Here is a 19,592-nt window from a genome sequence, read left to right on the forward strand (position 1 = left end):
CATCTAATGATTCATTTTGTATGTTTGCTAAAAAAATATGTAGAAAAGAAACTTATTACCTTTCTACCAAAAATTTTCTTCTTATTTGATCTTGAAATATATATATATATATATATATATATATATATATATATATATATATATATATATATATATATATATATATATATATATATATATATATATATATATATATATATATATATATAGTTTATGATTGGTTCTTCAACCCTACCAGAAATAATGAAGAGATGCACGTGCATGAGAATGAGAGGTACATTTTATTTGATTGGTAAAGCTTAAATCTCATGTGGGGTTTAGCGTTGCATTTGAATTATTTGATATATCCTTATAAATTCTAAAAAGATAGTAAATTAATATTTAAAAAAAAATCCTAATTATATTATATTAGGATCGGTAGATGTTTTGAAAAAATAGTAATTTATGATCAATAAAAGACATCTTAAAATATAGAATACTATATAAATAAATAAGAAATGTTTTCACTGAAGAAAATTATTCTTAAAATGAATTCAAAAATTCAAAATAAAAACGCGTACACTCACCAACATCATGTTGATTTTCAAAATGCATGTTTTCTTAGGTTAATTGGATTGACTCTCTTTATACCGTCACACTACTCGGTGTTTCAATCAAAGGCCGGGTAGGGGTGTGACATTCGACATCTGATTAATGATCAGATCAGCGCCACGCATCCTGATGCCTCCGCTCCTTATTGAGATAACTATTCTATTGGTTTCGATAGAAAAAGATCAAGTGGGGGAGGGACGAAAACCAGAAAATCGATGAAGAGGTCGGCCCACCCATTGGAAAAACTACATTGTTGTTGAAGGCGTCGGTGAAGTTGCATATGCTTCCAAGCGTTACCAAAAGACATCAATTATGATGTTTCCCTAATTTTTCGTACTCTAATTATACACAATTCTCCACTCTCCCTAGCCATCTCTTCCAAGATTCTATATTTTATCGATTATTCACTTATGGTGGCAATTATTCAGATGATAGAAGTGGAGATGGTCCAACTACTTGCAACTTCAGCTCCGACTATAGGTTTCTTTTTGATTTCCCCTTCCATCGATGATATTATCGTTTTATTAAGTTGGTTATTTTGGATGTAAATGTGTTTTTATATTAAATTGATAGATTTCATGTATCAATAGCAAATTGCAAACAAAAGACAAACATGAGACCTTTTTCTGTTTAAACCTCCTTCTATGGTACAAACTCACCATCTTAATTGATCATGTGTTCTCCCCTAAGTTCGGTTGTAGCTTGGAACGTTGCTGATGTTTCCAACTCGCACAACGTACGGGATACCTCTTCTATTATATTATTAATTCACATAGCCATAAGGAATAATACTTTTCATTACTTAAGACTTTTGCCTCTAAAGTTTCCAAATTTTTCACTTTTGGTCCATGTCATTTACTAAATTGGTGCCCCACCAAAAGGTTTTGCATTACGATAGATTTAGTCCCTACAACAAAGGTTTTATATTTTCGTAGATTTAAACCTTGCAAAAAAGGTTTTACATTTATGGCAGATTTAGTCCTTTCAATTTACTCCATGTAACAAAGGTTTTATATTTTTACAGATTTAGTCCCTATAATTATTTAATTTATAGAAAATATCCATTTATCCTAGCTCTTAGGAATAATGAATTTTGATTATTAGAATTTAGCCACAAGTTCCTTAAATCATTATTCACACACTAACTTTTTTATGATTCAAAATTTAGTCACAAAGGTTTCAAGAGTTTTGCCACTTTTGATCCTCGACATTTACCAAATGTGGCCCCTAAAGTTTTTGCCATATTAGCTTGTGGAGTTGGCACTTTTGGTCCCATACTCTCCTCGAAACTTTATATACACAAAAAATAGAACCAACTAATGAGAAAAAACCCAAAGAAACACAGAAACATGTAAACATAAAATTCACTATTAAATTACATAGCCCTTAGGAACAGTAGAATTTTCCTTTTTTAGAGTTTTGCTACAAAAACTTTTACATTTTGGTATACTTAATCCCCGCAACAAAGATTTTATATTTTGGCAAATTCAGTCCCTGCAACAAAGGTTATGCATTTTAATAGATTTAGTCCTTGTAACAAAGGTTTTACATTTTGGTAGATTTACTCCCTGCAATTTTTTAATTTATAGAAAAGGTTCATATAATATTTTTTTTTTTTACAAAAACAGTTAATATGTGTAAGATTTTTTTTGGCAGATTTGAGCCCTTTACAAAACTAATTATGTCATTTTTTGTTTTGTTTTGTTGGTGTTTTGATAAATTCTTTCTTTCAGTTTCAGTTTTTACGAGTAAAATGGTCATTTTATAGATTTTTTTGATTTAACATAATAAAAATCAGAAAGCCCAAGTCCGTTTTTGTAATTTTTCCACTTTTTAATGTTTTTTTGGTAAATCCATTCGTTAGGTTTCACTTATGTAAGAAGGCTATGCATGTTACACTTCCAAATCCTTGTATTATGTCTTTTAAGAATGTTATAAAAAAATTATGTTTGCATTATTATCATGTTAGAAACGCCATGACATCTACAAATGTTAATCAAGTCTCCACAAATTTCGCTTAACTTATTCGAACCCGTTCTAATGGTGTGTGGGCAACTTGGTAATACTAAACTAGGTTCCCCAATATTTATATTCTTATCTTTATTAGTGAATGTATATGTATATTTTAAAATATTAAAGTAAGGTGGTGTGCAGATGATTTATATTATCGATGTAAATTGTTCAAACCTTCTCCTTCAAGTTTTTTTTCTCAACCAATTTTGAGCTTTAAACAAATAAGAAAAGGAAAAATCAATTCGAGACTCGGTAGCGAACATAGAATTACCTACTATGTAATTAAACAACAAGAAACAACGATCACCACTGTCTGAATACCAACGACCAACATCTTATCACCGCCCTGAGATTGCTAAGAAAATCAATGATCACCAAACATCAACCCCCTAGCATAACACGAGTTGTGGATGTATTTTACTACTAAACTATCTATTTTTTCCCTCAATATACTATTGTTTGCTCGTTTAGTCCTTAAACATTATTTTATACTCCTTTTATGAGAAAACTAAAAAAATACAGGTTAAGCTGGTTGCACCAAAGCTTATGTAGATAATTATGCCAACGTAGACACAACACCAAACACATATTTTTGTTGACAAAGATTTTAACATTAAAAGATTTACAATGTACCGTTCTTAATCATTTTAAATGCACAAACACACATTTAGACACATAAACATACATACAAACATACACTCTAACACATAAACACACTAAAATCAACAATATAGATCATCGACTAAAAACATTGATCCTAGTAATATCCCTCTTATTTTAGAAAAGTGTAGACATAGTCTCCCCAATTTGAACTTATGTTACTTGGAAACATCAAATAAATCGTCACATATATAACATTTTCATAACTCACATATACTTTCATACAAGAAACTTAAATAAGATAAAATATCAATATAATTTATTTTAACACAAAAAACAAACTATATATCATAAAATATTTGTGCAAGACAACATATTCGTCCAAGTTAGAACAAGGAAGAATCTTTTCGGGCGGAAGGTAAGATAAATAAATAGTATTCAGCATAATCTAAAATTACGTTAAATATCAACAGTAACAACATTTTTTTTAAATTGTTTCTACTTTTTATAAAACTATTTTCTCTTTAATTAAAATATGGTATTTTAGAAATTATCAGTTGTTTTAATACTAGTTTATAACTCATATTTATTATAAATCAGTTGTAGGTCCTATGAAATATGTAACTATATAATCTCACATGTATGTTATATAATACACAGTTGAAAACGAGTTGAGTTAATCGAGCTCAAACTCAACTATAGCTCATATGATGCAAACAAAGAGCTCGGAATATATAATGAATGTATCTCATGCTTAGAAATGATTCACAGTCGGATTTTCATCAAGTTTTCAGCTCCTCTAGTATTTATAATATTTTTTAACAAAGTTCAATTAAATAAGTTTTATTTAACATTATGAATATGTTCGATAAAGCTATCTTGTAGTTGGTAGCTAAAAGTTATAATTCTTACTTTTATACGATTGATCAGTAAAATAGTTGAAAATTTTCATAACAAATATAATTATATGCAAATAACATATCTAAAATACATCATTGATTAAAAAAAGTAATTATATCAATTTATAATTATAAAATTATTTTTTATTAAACGCTACTTAATAGATGAATAATGAAGTTTAAATGGTACAATATAAGATGTAAACCCTTCCATAAATAGTAAAGTAAATATATAAAATGTTACAATAAAAGATGTAAACCCTGCCATATATTACCAAATAAAACTATAGATACTAAATTATAGTATATATAAAAAGTTGATTTGTAGCATTTTTTTCACTGTAACATAGTTAAATGTAAATAGCCCTATATCCTCGGAATGGTTGGGTCCTACTTCGTCACTCTTTCTCTCTCTACAGTCTCCTATAAAACCCCCCAAGCCACCGCTTATTCCATTCAACTCAAATCTTTTTTTATATATATTTTCCAATCCAAATTAAATGGAAGAAATAAATGGAATTGAAGAAGAAATCCAAAACCAGACTACAGTCAAGGCTCTTTACAAGGCAATGGCTTCCGGAGATACCAAACTAGTCTCCGGAATCTTAGCCACCGACCTTGAGTGGTGGTTCCACGGCCCTCAAAATTGCCACCACATGATGAGGATGCTCACCGGAGAAGCTCCACACACGGAGTTCAACTTTGAACCCCGAAGTGTTACCACCATCGATGATCATACAGTGATCGTTGAGGGTTACGAAGGTGCAAACGTGTATTGGGTACATGTTTGGGTTCTAAAAGACGGGTTAATAACCCGGTTCAGGGAGTATTTCAATACGTGGCTCACAGTTAAGGAGTTGAGGGTGAGGCCGGTTGGTTGGCCACTTGGCTGGTCGGGGAAGGAGAACCGGTCCACTGTCTGGCGGAGCCAACCTCGAGATCTTTTCCGGCGGTCGTTACCGGGGCTAATGCTTGCCATTTGACAGTGGCCAACAACTGTGTTTATATCAGAATTATCTATGATTGTTGTGATACGAAAATATTTGCCTGAATTCAACTTCAATTGTATTAAAATTTGGAACTTTATGGTGTATCATGAAATATGCGTTTGGATTTATATTCCAAAAATATATTATTACGGTTATAATACTAGTTATAACTTATAATACTATGTTTGTTAGCGTTTTGTTTCGAGACTTTGGTATTTTTCAAAAATATTTAATAAAGGGTTGTGAAAGTAATTACGGAAGAGAACCCTAATTTTATTTCTGGAATAATAACAAATATCTTAAAATATAATTAATTCTATGAAAATCTGATACTTATCACTATTTTACATGAATCACTATTTCACATGAGTGAAAGGATAAATGGGAGTATATTTAATTTCATTATAATAAAAGAACTATGAGACCTTTAAATTATACGGGTTGATTTTAAAGAAAATTAAAACTTAAAAAATGAGAAAGAGAGAAACTTATTCATTGCAATTTAATATCATATATATTATATTTAATACTTTACATATATAAGTATATAATTTAATTTTAAAGCTTGAATAAATCAGAAATTAACAAGTGGATAATATTTATTTCAAAAATACCATAAAATGACAAATGTTAAAACTCATGTAAGATTGACAAGTGGCAAAAAGAACCTTCATTTATTAGAGAGGATATATTAATCGATAAAAATAAAGTTTGCTAAAAGTAATGTATAAGTTAACTAAAATTATATAAAATGATATAAAATTGCATGAAGAAGATTGTTATGTTTGATAATTAATAATTAAAAATTTAGAAAAATTTAGAAAATGTCAATAAGCTCCTAACACTAGTGTAAATAGTTTTTTTTAAAGTTATGTTATTAGTTACATTTTGATTTATCAAATATAACAATAAAAAACCTCAAAAATATATTTTAATTGTGGCATGCCTAACATAACCTAATAAATTTATTGAGTCGACTTTTTGAGAACAAATATTAAACTTTTGCAAATCAATATAATTTTTTTTCTAGTTATGATTAACTAGGCTATTTTTAACATGTCACAATTAGTTTATTTTTTAAGATTATTTAGGTTATCTTTGGAAAATAAAAAAGTATATTATAAACTAGAATTTAAAAAAGTTATTCATGATTTTTTACGATCTTATCGAGTATTACTAAAATTCATTCAAATATAGAATAACCTTTTACATGTCTTTTTACATTATTTTTCATATTACATAATATTTGTGATTCTAAAGTCCTTATTGAATAGTACTCCTTTTTTATTGGCTTGAGTTTTGTTTTTTCTTTTAATTTATTTACTTTCTTTCTATTTTTTGTTGTTTATTCCATTTGTTTATCCAGTTATATATTACACGTGGTGTGAACTCTACAGATACCGTCATGGCATCGTCATCGCTTCCTTTCACTGTTTCTTGCCACATGTCACCGACATGTGTTGTTTCATTGTTTTTTTTTTTCCACCGCATTGATTTTGCTCTAACCCATCTCCAGCCCTTCTAACACTCTCGCCTCTGCTTTCCTCCAATAGATATCGATTTTACTCTAACCCATCTCCAGTCATTATCCAACACTCTCGCCTCTGCTTTCCTCAACTAGATATCGATTGTGAATGCAGTTCGTCCTAAACCCCAAACCACAAGATAGAATCGATCAGAACTGTGTCTGCAACGACTTCTAGCCCTAAACATCACCATCCAGGCCTTCAGACGGAAACATCGAATGCGATGTAGTCCAAGCCTAACGATCATCGGATCCAATTCCGGTTATTCGGAGTGATCCCTTCTACACATTGACGCATGCCTTATCAATGATATTATGTCCATTGTTTTGATTGGCAATAGTGTAGAAGAAATCAATGCAACTACAGTCGCACCAGTGATGATGGCACTTTAATCTCTTATAAGGTTCGACCTCTTTATATTGTGTTTTTCTTGAATCGATTCTTAGGAAACAATAATTAACATGGGGTTTGTTTTTCTTTTCATTGTAATTGATTCATTAGAAGATGGTTTTTGTAAATAATTGATTTAGGTCTGACCGCCTCATCTAATTTGCTTTCAGATGTTTCCGCTGAATTCAGTCGCTCACCAGGGGTTATTATTTTAAAGCTCATCTATTGAAACATCCAAAAAATACAACCCAAAAATTTTCGTTTGCAAACATACTAAACCATAATATCAAATATCAAAATATAAAAACCATGAATCAGGTATCTCAAAATGTCATAATAAATTTATCAAATCGAAACTAGTGTCAAGGTCATATCAAAATATCAGAGTCTAACTCCCAGGCTAAACTGTGGTGTGTGTCATGCCATCATCCCGAGCCCTTCCCTTTGCTAGCTGGAGTACCTGAAACCAAAATTGAAACTGTAAGCACGAAGCTTAGTGAGTTCCCCCAAACTACCCCATACCATAAAATAATATAATAAGCACATACTGGGACTTGTCCACTGCATTGGACCAAAGTCCAGAACTAACTAAGGCCTTGCCCACTGCATTGGACCGAAGTTCGGAACTGCATCGGAACGAAGTCCGGAACTGACTAGGGCCTTGCCCACTACATTAGAACGAAGTCCGGAACTACATCGGACCGAAGTTCGGAATTGACTAGGGCCTTGCCCACTGCATCAGACCGAAGTTCGGAACTGACTAGGGCCTCGCCCACTGCATCGGACCGAAGTCCGGAACCGACTCAACATAGCATAGCATAATCATAGCATGTAACATAAGCATATATACTGCATACTACATCAGACCATAGTCCAGAACACATAACACATAACATGCTTGTATCACAAAGACATCAAGCATACTAAACTACTGCATCGGACCGCAGTCCGGAACTACAGCTATCTAAACGGGCCAGCATTGTGGCCTTAGACTCGTTCCTACTGGAAGGAAAATTCACCTCATAAGGCTGACTGCTGAAATGCTGATCAGAAACTGTCTGACCGATGCTCCAGTAACTCCCCGACTACAATTCCCAACAAACACTTAATCAAACACTGATAACTAATCTTAGGGTAAAATGACTATTTTACCCCCTGGTTAAAGTCAACAACCCGTTGACCTGACTCGCTGAGTTGGGCCGCCAACTCGTCGAGTCCCTATCTTTCCTTCTAATTCCTTACCCAACTCTACTCACTGAGTTTTGCCACAACTCGACGAGTTCCCCTTTTTTAGTGATACCATGCCAACCTTCAACCAACTCGCCGACTTATATGAACAACTCGTCGAGTCTGTTCTTACGGGTAAGGAGATTGCCTTGGACTCACCGAGTCAGGGTGTAGACTCGCCGAGTTCCTCTCCATGTCTTAACTCACTGAGTCCTTACTCCACTCACTAAACAGACTCGCTACTACTGAACCGGGAATCTAAGACTCGCGACCTGACTCGCCAAGTCAAAAGAACGACTCGTCGAGTCCTTAGCATGTAGTTCCCATTCCATCGATTCTAATCAGCTTTAATGCATCCAATTCATAGATCTGAGTTTCTGGGAATATCTAAACACGTAAAGTCGTTAACTTTACGTGTATCTATGATGCAATGAGGCAATAGCAGTCAAATTTGGCTATTATGGGGGTTATTTGACTAAAAAAATACCATATCTGTCAAAAGGTAGCCTTCTTGAGCTCCTAGAGCTCAAGAGAGGCTATATCCGAGATATGGCTCGATTACAAAGCTTCATCACTAGGGATTTGGTGTTTTTGAGCTCAAAATCATCAATTTGGGGACAAACTAGATCTAGTAGTACAATAATCAAGATGAACTCTTTATTAACAGAAAGGATGACCAAAGAGGAGTATAATATAGATCTACTTCTTCTTCCTTGAGTTCTTCTACCTTCTCCTTCTTATTCTTACTCAACAATGCACCAAAAGTTCCTTCACAAGGGAAAAGATCAATCACACACACTTCAAGGAGGCTAGGGTTTCAGGAATAAGTCTCTGAGAGGTGAAGGAGGCTGGTTTGGGGCTATAATGATTTTTAAATAGGGTGCACACCCTGAAAATTAGGGCTTCATCCAGACTGGCGGACTCACCAAGTCAGGAATATGGACTCGTCGAGTCGCCACGCTAACTTCACGTGCTGCTACTCGACGAGTTAGGGCCACTGACTCGTCGAGTAGCTTCTAAAATAAGAAGAAAAATAATGTTTCAAATGCTTACCAAGAACGGGGTGTTACATCTATTCCTCAGGCTGGCTATCCACCGCCTACAACACGGACATGCTGACCTCTACATAGAAATCATCGAAAAATTCTAGGTTTGGGTTTCTCATTTTCAAAATTATAGGTTCGGGTTTGTCATTTGCATCGATAGAACAATTTGATTTTAAAACCCTACTTATACTTGGTTGGGAAGATGTTTTTGGTTAACTACAATAGTGATGCTATTGTTTTGTTTTGCAATTTATGAAATGGAATCTGATGTAAAAGGAAGCACACCCAAAATGTAACTGTTGTTTATCATTTAAGAACACACAACCCAACCAGGTTTGTTTGTTTTTTTTCTTGATCGTACCTTCTCTTTGGTAATTCTTTTGTTCAATTTCTGATATGAATTTGGTACTGCTGTTTTTTCGGGTGTATGTATTCAGTGTTTTGGGTATGTGTAAAGGTGGTAAAGGTAAGATGAATGTTTCTTTATGTGACCTTGCATTTACTTCAAATTCATGAGCTTTCTAATATGTATATGTTTGCTTCCTTTTGACTACTTTAAGGTTTGACCTTCTTTCTTTCTGACATGAAAAGTATGATGTCATTATATTTAGGACAAAGAGAATGTAATTCTGAAAGGACCTTAGATCAATCGATTTATCAAACAATGAATAATAAGAAGAACAGAACAACGAAGTATCACAAAGAGCTTTCACTAAGAATGATAATCTCACAAAGAGATTATTGTTCGCACAAAGCAGCTATTAGGGTTTGTGAAAGACAACCCCTTCACAAACCCGTACAAAAGATTATATAGAACTATTATAGACAATCCCTACAAGTCAGGGATGTTCCAGCTAACTAATATATGATAACTATGGAAACAAGATAAATACTAAATCTATTACATATAAGACAATATATATACTGAACAACTTTTATGCTGACACTGATGCTGATGCTGACGCTGATGCTGATTGATCAGTTTCAAACATCATCATATTATAAAGTTCGACCTTACAATTGTTGGATTAGTGTCTAAGTCCATAACTGTTTTGGTATGTACTTGACCCGATTATGAGCATGGTCCTTTTGGGTTGCCTTCACCATAGCAATATGTAGGATGATTTAAGGAGAGAAAGGTTTAAATATGATTTATTAATATATTATGAGAATAATATATTAAAGGAGAAATCATATTGTTTAATTAATATTGGTCAAGAATTAATTAAGAATTAATTTTGTGGTTAAAAGAGATTAATTAAACTTAGGGGACTGAAGTTGTAATTATAAGATAATTATAATTGGGCTATGGATCACCTAATAATATATAGGTTGAACGAATTCTATGGGAAGCCCATTAGAAATCGTCCAAGGGATATGTTTAAGGAGTCCATGGGCTGCTTAGGGCCTAAGCAGTCAGATTAGGGTTTCCTAGTTGTAAACCCTAATAGCCTACATGTATAAAAGGGACCCTTAAGCCCCAAAAACGTGAACAAGACCTCCATTAGGGTTTCCAGCCGTTTTTGGTGCCTCTTTTTTCTTCTCCTCTTCATCCAAGTTGCATATGGTGTTTGTGACTCCATTAGAGGTACTACACTTGTGGTACTTGCTTTCAAGAGCTAAGGAAATTCAAGGAACTAGTTGTTATTGCTATATAACAACAAAAGGTATGTATTCTAGCTTTATATATGAATTTTGAAAATTATAGTAGCATGCCAGGTTTCTTTTTGTGTTCATAAAGTTGTATAACTAATAGTGAAAACATAGATCCAATACTAGGGTTGCATGCACACATAGGATTGTTTGTATAAGACCCATCAGTGGTATCAGAGCCATTGGTTTTTGTTTTCAATTAGCTTTTATTCAAATTTGTGAACTTGACATATTAGGGTTTATGGCTAATAAACCCTAAAGGCTAGGTAATTTTCGCAATTAGGGTTGCAAAACCCTAGATGGCAATTTTTGCTAGGGTTTCCCAAATCCTTTCCTTAGCCTCCAAGATTTTGAAATCTAGGGTTATCCAACCCTTGGATTTCGAAATTACCTCCTTCCCCAAGGTTTGATCCTAAATTTTAGGGATTTGGATAATCCCATATCTTGTAATTATCTTCTAATTGTTAAATATGGTAATTAAAGATCTTGAATTATCCTATCCCTTATTTTCGAGATTTAGAGAGGGATTCAAGGGATTAGGATATCTTAGATGTATAATTGGTAATTATCCTCATGATCTAGATAATCCCTTGTGATTTAATAATTTAAATTAATTGTTTAATTTATGGTAATTATTAAATCAAGAGTTTTAATATTTAAAATTTTAATTTAAATGTCTTAAATCCGAAAATTTTAAGTGAGATTAAAACCTAATTGTTTTGAAGAGTTTCAAAACTTGCCCTCAAGTTTTGGAATTTAAATTGTTGATTAAAAGTTAATTTTGAAAGTCTAAATTCCAAAACCCTGATTTTGAAAAGTTCAAATTAAACCCTTATGGTTTTATTAAATTAATTAAGTGTATAATTAAAAGAGATTTAATAATCCATAATGATTTTGGTTAGTTAAAAGTATAATTTAAACCACCTAGTATTTTAAAAGTGTAAAATACACCTTTATACTATATATAACATTAAAAGTTTAATATTATATATGTATAACTAAAAAGTCAGTCTTACCATTAGTAAGCCTCATTCACGAAACTAGTCTATAAGGGGTGTTTAAGGAAATTTCCTATAAAATGGCGATTGAATGGGTATCCACTCTTACCCACCGCACTCTTGACTAGTGGAGGGTCGTTAGCTGAACGGGTAGGATAGGACAGAAACCTTCCATTATAAGTATAATGAAGTACAAAGTAACTAAATGCTTTTTCAAATTCCCAAATCATAGTTACTTTAGGCAAAATGTGAAATTGTATGCTAACCCATGGAATTACACTTCGTACCCTTGTCAAACGTTAGTGGAGCGTGTGTGGTTAACCGGCACACTAATTTGGGGATGACATTGGTGGCAAAGGGTGGCTCGATGCTTATCATAGATCAATGGAGCGTGTGTGGCTGACCGGCACATTGATTAGGTGATAGTAGCATTGGGTGCACCACATGATTCGTATGGTTATTTACACCTTGTTTGTGATCCTCGGCATCCCAGTCACGAATAGTAGGGCATAATCGAGATTAAACATGCCATTGAAGAGTTCAATGAGTCTCAAAAGATCTAGGAGTTTCAATTCATTTAAAACTTAAACTTCTTTTTCGTTTTTCATGGTGGAAATTGGTAAATCGTCATTTACCTACCTTCAAATATTCTGCAACTAGATTACGGCATCCCTCTTCTAAGTTGTAGAGTATTGTGTTGGATCCTAGCTTGATGTTTCATTTGGGTGTTGCATCAAGAGTTCTAATCAACTTAACTTGAATTTTCTCCCATTTTGTAGATGTCTGAATCTTACAATGGTCTCCAAATCCTTTGGAACAAGCTTTCCAAATGAAGATGACGTTCCGAGATACGATCAAGTAAGTGAGAGTCATGCTTCACTTCCTCCACCTCCTCCAATTATTCTCCCTGACCCACAAGTTCAAAGGCTTGAAAAGTTCAAGCTCACTCAAGCCCTTTTGGCAAGTAAACATGAAGATGGGAAACCTGTGTGTGCGCACGTCTTAGAGATGAAGTCATACATTGATAGGTTAAACATGTTGGGTGTCGAGATTTCAAGTGAGTTGGCTGTTGACTGGGTTCTTCAGTCACTTCCTGAATCATATAGTGAGTTCGTTAGAGAGTACTATATGATGGACCACGACGTGACCCTAATTGATCTCACCTATTTGCTTATAGCTGCTGAATCAGCAATGATTTGGCGTGCTGGTCAAGCAAATTTGTCTAGTGAACCAAACTCCCAAACTTCAATGGACACTGGCAACATTGGAAGTCCAGAAAGAACTAAGTCTGTGATTGTCCGATGTGTTGTGCCAAAGGAGTCTATTTGCTTTTATTGCCAAGAGAAGGGGCATTGGAGACGAAGCTGCCCTAATTACCTGAGAGATCTAAGAGATGGGAGAGTCAAGACGTATGGCTCTGCTTCAGGTAAAATCCATTAACTAACTCTTTTAAGTTCCTATTCTAGATTCTTAATACATGATGTGATAAGATTACATTTTGATGTTTTGTAGGATCGAAGAAAAGAAAGGAAGCTTGAGAAAAGAAGTGAGCTGAATCTGATCATGAAGAAATGGATTTCGATCGCATTACTTGAAGAATGGATTCTTGAGCTACAACTTGGAGTTAGAATAGATAGTTAACATAGTTTTTCAGTTGAATTGCATTGTAAGGACAAGTTTTTTCCGCAATAAAATAAATTTTGATTTTGTCTTATTTATTTATCCTTACAATGAAATATATGAAAAATTGATGTTCATGTACTTCTATTATTAGCAAAATGGATTTGATTCTTAATTATGGAAATGTCAAAAGTGTACCAAATAGGGAGACTTTCTCATCACCCAAGTTTCAATTGGAGAGCAACTTGGAATCATGCAATGTGTATTGTATGATGAATGGAAAACTTTCACATTTGGGAAACTTAGACTAATTCTTTGGCAAAGTGTCAGTTGAAAGACTAGGAGATCAAGTACACTAGGTTGTGCGTTGATCAAGTCCACCACAAGAGTGACAAAGATATTCGTCATGATTTACTAAAGTTTAGTAAATGTGATTATACTTATAAGATTAAGTGTAATTCTGAGATTGATTGAAAGAGTTTCAATTAATAGTAGAACGAATAAAGAAGAATCAAGTAGGCAGAAAGATAAAAGTTTCTCTCTTCTAGAAAGAAGGGAGAGTACCTTTTATTGTGTTTTATGATAAGTCTTAAAGATTAAGAACCATGTCTCAATAGATCCCCTAAGTGAGTCTTAGTGCAATTGCATGTCTAAGAAGAGGAATCAAGTATTATAGAAATGGTTAAATCAAGAAGTCAATCATACTTCGTTCCAATATCATGTCTTAAAGTCAAGATTGTGACATTGAGTGAAAAGTTTTAAGTAGGTTTATAACACTCATCAAATATGGAACTTGGAAAAGTTTTCTCATTCTTGTACATTTGAGATTAGTAAGTTGTGATGTCTTGGATAAGACAAAGACCAACTAGGACCAACTTGTGAAGTGTTCTTGTCTTGATAATAACTGCACTGACTCTTGAATATTTGATTGTTAAGAAATGTTTCTTGACAAAGAGAATCATATATGTCAAGAGGTCAGTGGGAGTTTTAATGTTTTGAAAAAGTTTCAAGAACAAATCAAATAAACCTTATCGATCATCACTAGCGCACGAGTTGAGGTTTACAACCTATCGTGTTGACATTATTTTGATTCTGTGCCAATCCAATCGAGTTAATTATGCATGTGAGTTCTATGAATTCTCATTTGAATGCATAAAAAAAACAAGGACCTTGATCAATGAAAATACATTGATAAGAAAGGGTGAGCTGCTTAACTACTTGGATGACGTGGTGGGCAGCTGTGCTACCATAAGGCAAGAAATCAAGATTAAGAAAGGTCAGTCCATATGAGTTTGAATTTGTCATAAACTTTGGTTTTAACAAATTCACATGGATAGGAACAAATACACCATTTAAATCTAAGTGTCATAAGATTTCCTCCTTCATGAAAATGATTGTGAGGAAATGCTTGATGGGTTTTGAGCATTCTAACACTTCCTAAGTGTACATGCAACCCTAATAACCTTGGATCTATGTTTGTCTAGTTATCATGCAAAGTTGAATTCCAAGGTTATATTCCTATCTAGCATACATGGGGAACAATTTTAACTTAAAGTATAGATAGAATAACTTACCTTGTTGTTGTTTGTGTTCCTTGAAACCTTGTGAGCCTAGCACCCCAAGTGTGATGCCTCAAATGCTTCACACAACACCAAATGCTCTTGGAAGAACTTATGAGAGAACACACACTTCTCAAAACCGGCCAAGCCCTCTTGTTTCTTAGTGTAACATATTTTAGGTGGAGAACATGTTTCTTATATAGTGTTGACACATCTAGGGTTACACCCTAATGTGTCATGACTCTTCATTTCCATGACCCATGGGTTTGTAACTCCCATGGAGCATCCATGGAGCATCCTATGGGTGGAACCCAACTTGATAATCCATGGAGCCTCTTAGCCCACTATACAAGATATGGATGATTTACATAATCAACCCATATATTTAATTAGTTCTCTTTTGACCACTTAATTAATTCTAAATTAATTATTGATCAAACTAATCAAATAATATTATTAATATATTAGAACTTATAATATATTAATAATCTCCAAGTGTTATTTCTCTCATTTAGTCTATCCAATTGCACGGTGCCATGCAACCCAAATGGACCATGCCGGGTCGGGTCAAGTACATACCAGAAATAGTTATGGACTTAGACACCTTATCCAACAGTCTCCCACTTGGATAAGTCTAATAACTATTACTGCATGTATGACTTCAGGAACCGATCGACAATCGTAGCTCTTTACAAGGTTTCTCGGAACTGAGAAGATGATGGTACGCCATTTAAGATAAGTGATCATATAATCCTCTGTTCTAGATATCAGTCGGACAAATACACGGAACAATGTCTTACTTATTGTCCAATAGTTTGTTTCCCGATTTCCGATTTGTTTGACAAAGAACTTCATTGAACACATCAATTTAGTTCTGACCGGGCCTGGTACATAGGTCAAAACAAATTCATCGAGGGGCCCGGATATCAGCTTCTAATCCAAGAAGGAACAGATAAACTTCGACTCATATGTTTGTTCTACCACTCATTGAATTATACACAAGAGCGCGATTTATAACATCGAGTTACCAATGCGTTTTTCGTACAATCAATGCATAACCAACTTGTAAGTAACAAATCATATCTCTAGGTTTGAAGACTTATACGATATTACCGTCTCACGATCACTTGAGATAGAATTCCATGAAGTGATTCCAGTGAGCGTGGGTTGCGTCCAATGCTCAGAACTTTTGAGCACTCATGATTGTTGTAGCCTTGTCCAAGACCTCTACAACCAAACATGACAGTCTTGATTCATACCTACTTCCGACATATGACCGATTGTGGAGGTTTGAATAATATGTTATACCAAACAAAAATTATTCTGGAAGTCAAAACATGCAAAAGAAATATAGTAAATGATCGACAAGAGATAGCAACACTTTACTCATAAATAAAACACTTTTATTCATCATCAGATGTCAATTACACTTTACAAATTTCGAGGTTATCTAACTACTAAATCTAATATCATCCTTCAGCCCTATGCTCCGAGCATGCTGGAGATGCTTAACCCGAGTCAGTCCCTTCGTGAGGGGATCTGCCGGATTCTCATCTGATGATACCCTCTTTGCCACGAGGAGTCCTTCTTCGATCCGATGTCTGATGAAATGGTATTTTCTGTCGATGTGTCTGGATCTCCCGTGATCCCTTAGTTCCTTGGCTAAGGCAACAACACTTTCACTATCACAGAAAATTTCCATTGGCTCTTTAATAGCTGGTACAACTCCAAGGTTTCCAATGAAGTTCCTCAGCCATAACGCCTCCTTTGCCGCCTCGCTAGCTGCAATATACTCTGATTCACAGGTAGAATCTGCCACTGTCTCTTGCTTGGAACTCTTCCAAGAAATTGCTCCTCCATTTAGGGTAAAGACCCAGCCCGACTGAGAGCGGAAATTATCCCTATCAGTCTGGAAGCTAGCATCACTATACCCTACAACTCTCAAGTCATCACTCCCACCGAGGGTAAGGACCCAATCCTTAGTCCTTCGTAGGTACTTGAGAATATTCTTTACCGCAGTCCGGTGTGCCTTGCCAGGGTTCCCCTGAAACCTGCTAACCATGCTCAGGGCAAAAGCTACATCAGGTCGAGTACACGTCATAGCATACATGATCGATCCTACAGCCGAAGCATAAGGTACTCGACTCATTTGTGCTATCTCAGCCTCAGTGCTAGGGCTTTGTGTCTTACTCAGTTTGGCGTTACTCTGGATGGGCAACTCTCCTTTCTTGGAGTCTTGCATTCTGAATCTCTTCAGCACCTTATCCAAGTAGGTACTTTGATTAAGTCCAATTAGTCTTTTACTCCGATCTCTCAAGATCCTTATCCCTAAAATATAGGCAGCTTCACCGAGGTCCTTCATAGCGAAACACTTTCCAAGCCAGGACTTTACTTCCTGCAGGGTTGGAATGTCGTTTCCTATGAGTAGTATGTCATCCACATACAATACCAAGAAGCTAACTATACTCCCACTAGCCTTGACATACACACAAGATTCATCTTCACTCCTAGAAAAGCCAAATTCCTTGACCTTTTCATCAAAGAAAAGATTCCATCTGCGAGGTGCTTGCTTTAACCCATAAATGGATTTCTCAAGCTTACATACTCTATTTGGGTACTCGTTGCTGACAAAACCCTCTGGCTGACTCATGTAAACATCTTCAGCCAACTTTCCATTAAGGAAAGCGGTTTTGACATCCATTTGCCAAATTTCATAGTCATGAAATGCGGCTATGGCTAACAGAACCCGAATAGACTTAATCTTGGCTACTGGAGAAAAGGTCTCATCATAATCCACTCCAGGAATTTGATAGAAGCCCTTTGCAACCAGTCTAGCCTTATAAGTGTGTACTTTACCATCCATGTCGGTCTTCTTCTTGAAGACCCATTTGCACCCCACCGTCTTACGACCTGGCACATTTTCAACCAAGTTCCAAACTTGATTGTCATACATGGATTATATCTCGCTATCCATAGCCTCTTTCCATTTAGCAGACTCGGGGCCTGCCATGGCTTCCTCGTAGCTGTTAGGGTCATCTTGACTTACTAGTGTCCCATCACTAATAAGTGTCTCACCTTCTGCAGTAATATGGAATCCATAGTAATGCTCAGGTGCACTCCTAACTCTCGTGGAACGCCTCAGAGGTACAGATTCATCAATTGGCTCAACAGGAGTTTCCTCCTCAAGTTGAGGGCTAGAGTTTGAAGTTCCTTCACCACTTGACTCTTGAATTTATTCAAGATCAATTTGCCTCCCACTGTCTCCTTGGCTTATAAACTCTCTTTCTCGAAAGACTCCTCTTCTTGCTACAAAGACCACATTGTCACTAGGTCTGTAGAAGAGGTAACCAAAGGATTGTTGTGGGTAGCCGATGAAAATACACCTCTCGCTTCGGGGTTCGAGCTTATCATGAGTCTCACGTCTCACGAAAGCCTCGCAACCCCAAATTTTGATGTGGTCTAGTTTAGGTACTTTACCAGTCCACATCTCGTGAGGAGTTTTGGCAACTTTCTTTGTAGGGACTAGATTAAGGATATGGGCGGCAGTCTCTAAGGCATACCCCCAGAATGAGATTGGTAGCGAAGCTCGACTCATCATGGAACGAACCATGTCCAACAAGGTTCGATTACGCCTCTCAGCTACACCATTCAACTGCGGTGTCCTGGGAGGTGTCAATTGTGAGACAATCCCACATTACCTTAGATAGTCGAGGAACTCTGAACTAAGATACTCACCACCTCGATCGGATCGAAGCATCTTAATGTTCCTGCCCAATCGATTCTCGACTTCCTGTTTAAATTCCTTAAACTTCTCGAAAGTCTCTGACTTATGCTTGATTAAGTAGACATATCCATATCTACTATAATCATCAGTAAAAGTCAAATAATAACGATTAGCATCCCTTGTGGCATGTTTGAATGGTCCACACACATCCGTGTGTATAAGGTCCAACAAACCTTCACCCCTTTCACACGAGCCTGTGAAGGGTGACTTTGTCATTTTTCCAAGTAAGCATGATTCGCAACTATCATTTGACTTTAGGTCAAACGACTCCAAGACTCCATCCTTTTGGAGTTGGCCTATGCGTTTCTTGCTTATATGTCCAAGACGACAATGCCATAATGATGCTTTATCCAAGTTATTATTATTAGTAGAATCAATACACAAAACATTATTTCCTGAGTTATCTACAACAGACACAGCTTCATACACACCATCACAAGGTAATGCTTTAAAATAAAGAACATTATTAAAGAAAGCATCAATAGAACCAACTTCATTATTAAACGAAAAGGTAAACCCTTGTTTGTACAAAGCATAAAAGGAAATAATATTTCTTGCCATTCCTGGCGAGTAACAACACTTATTCAAATCTAAACTAAACCCACTACTTAGCGATAAAGTATAAACTCCAATCTTGGTGACAGGTGAAGCTTTCCTGTTCCCCATGATCAAGTTTATTCTTCCTTGCTCCACATTC

The 19,592-nt window shown here is 35.2% G+C and overlaps 1 protein-coding gene across 1 annotated transcript; it reads left to right on the plus strand.

The window, feature by feature from the left end:
* Positions 1 to 4,574: 4,574 nt before the first annotated feature.
* LOC145016261 (Nuclear transport factor 2 (NTF2) family protein) lies at positions 4,575 to 5,271 on the plus strand. The gene has a single exon (XM_078974639.1). It carries the CDS (start codon positions 4,604 to 4,606, stop codon positions 5,084 to 5,086), a length of 483 nt encoding a protein of 160 aa, XP_078830765.1. The 5' UTR covers positions 4,575 to 4,603; the 3' UTR covers positions 5,087 to 5,271.
* Positions 5,272 to 19,592: the final 14,321 nt, after the last annotated feature.

This window comes from Lactuca saligna, chromosome 9 (assembly GCF_052625555.1).
Source record: "Lactuca saligna cultivar CGN05327 chromosome 9, ASM5262555v1, whole genome shotgun sequence".
In the NCBI taxonomy this organism is placed as follows: Eukaryota; Viridiplantae; Streptophyta; class Magnoliopsida; order Asterales; family Asteraceae; genus Lactuca; species Lactuca saligna.

What these genes read in the sequence shown, in the direction of transcription:
- LOC145016261 (XM_078974639.1), top strand. Translation starts at nt 4,604, where the DNA reads ATGGAAGAAATAAATGGAATTGAAGAAGAAATCCAAAACCAGACTACA.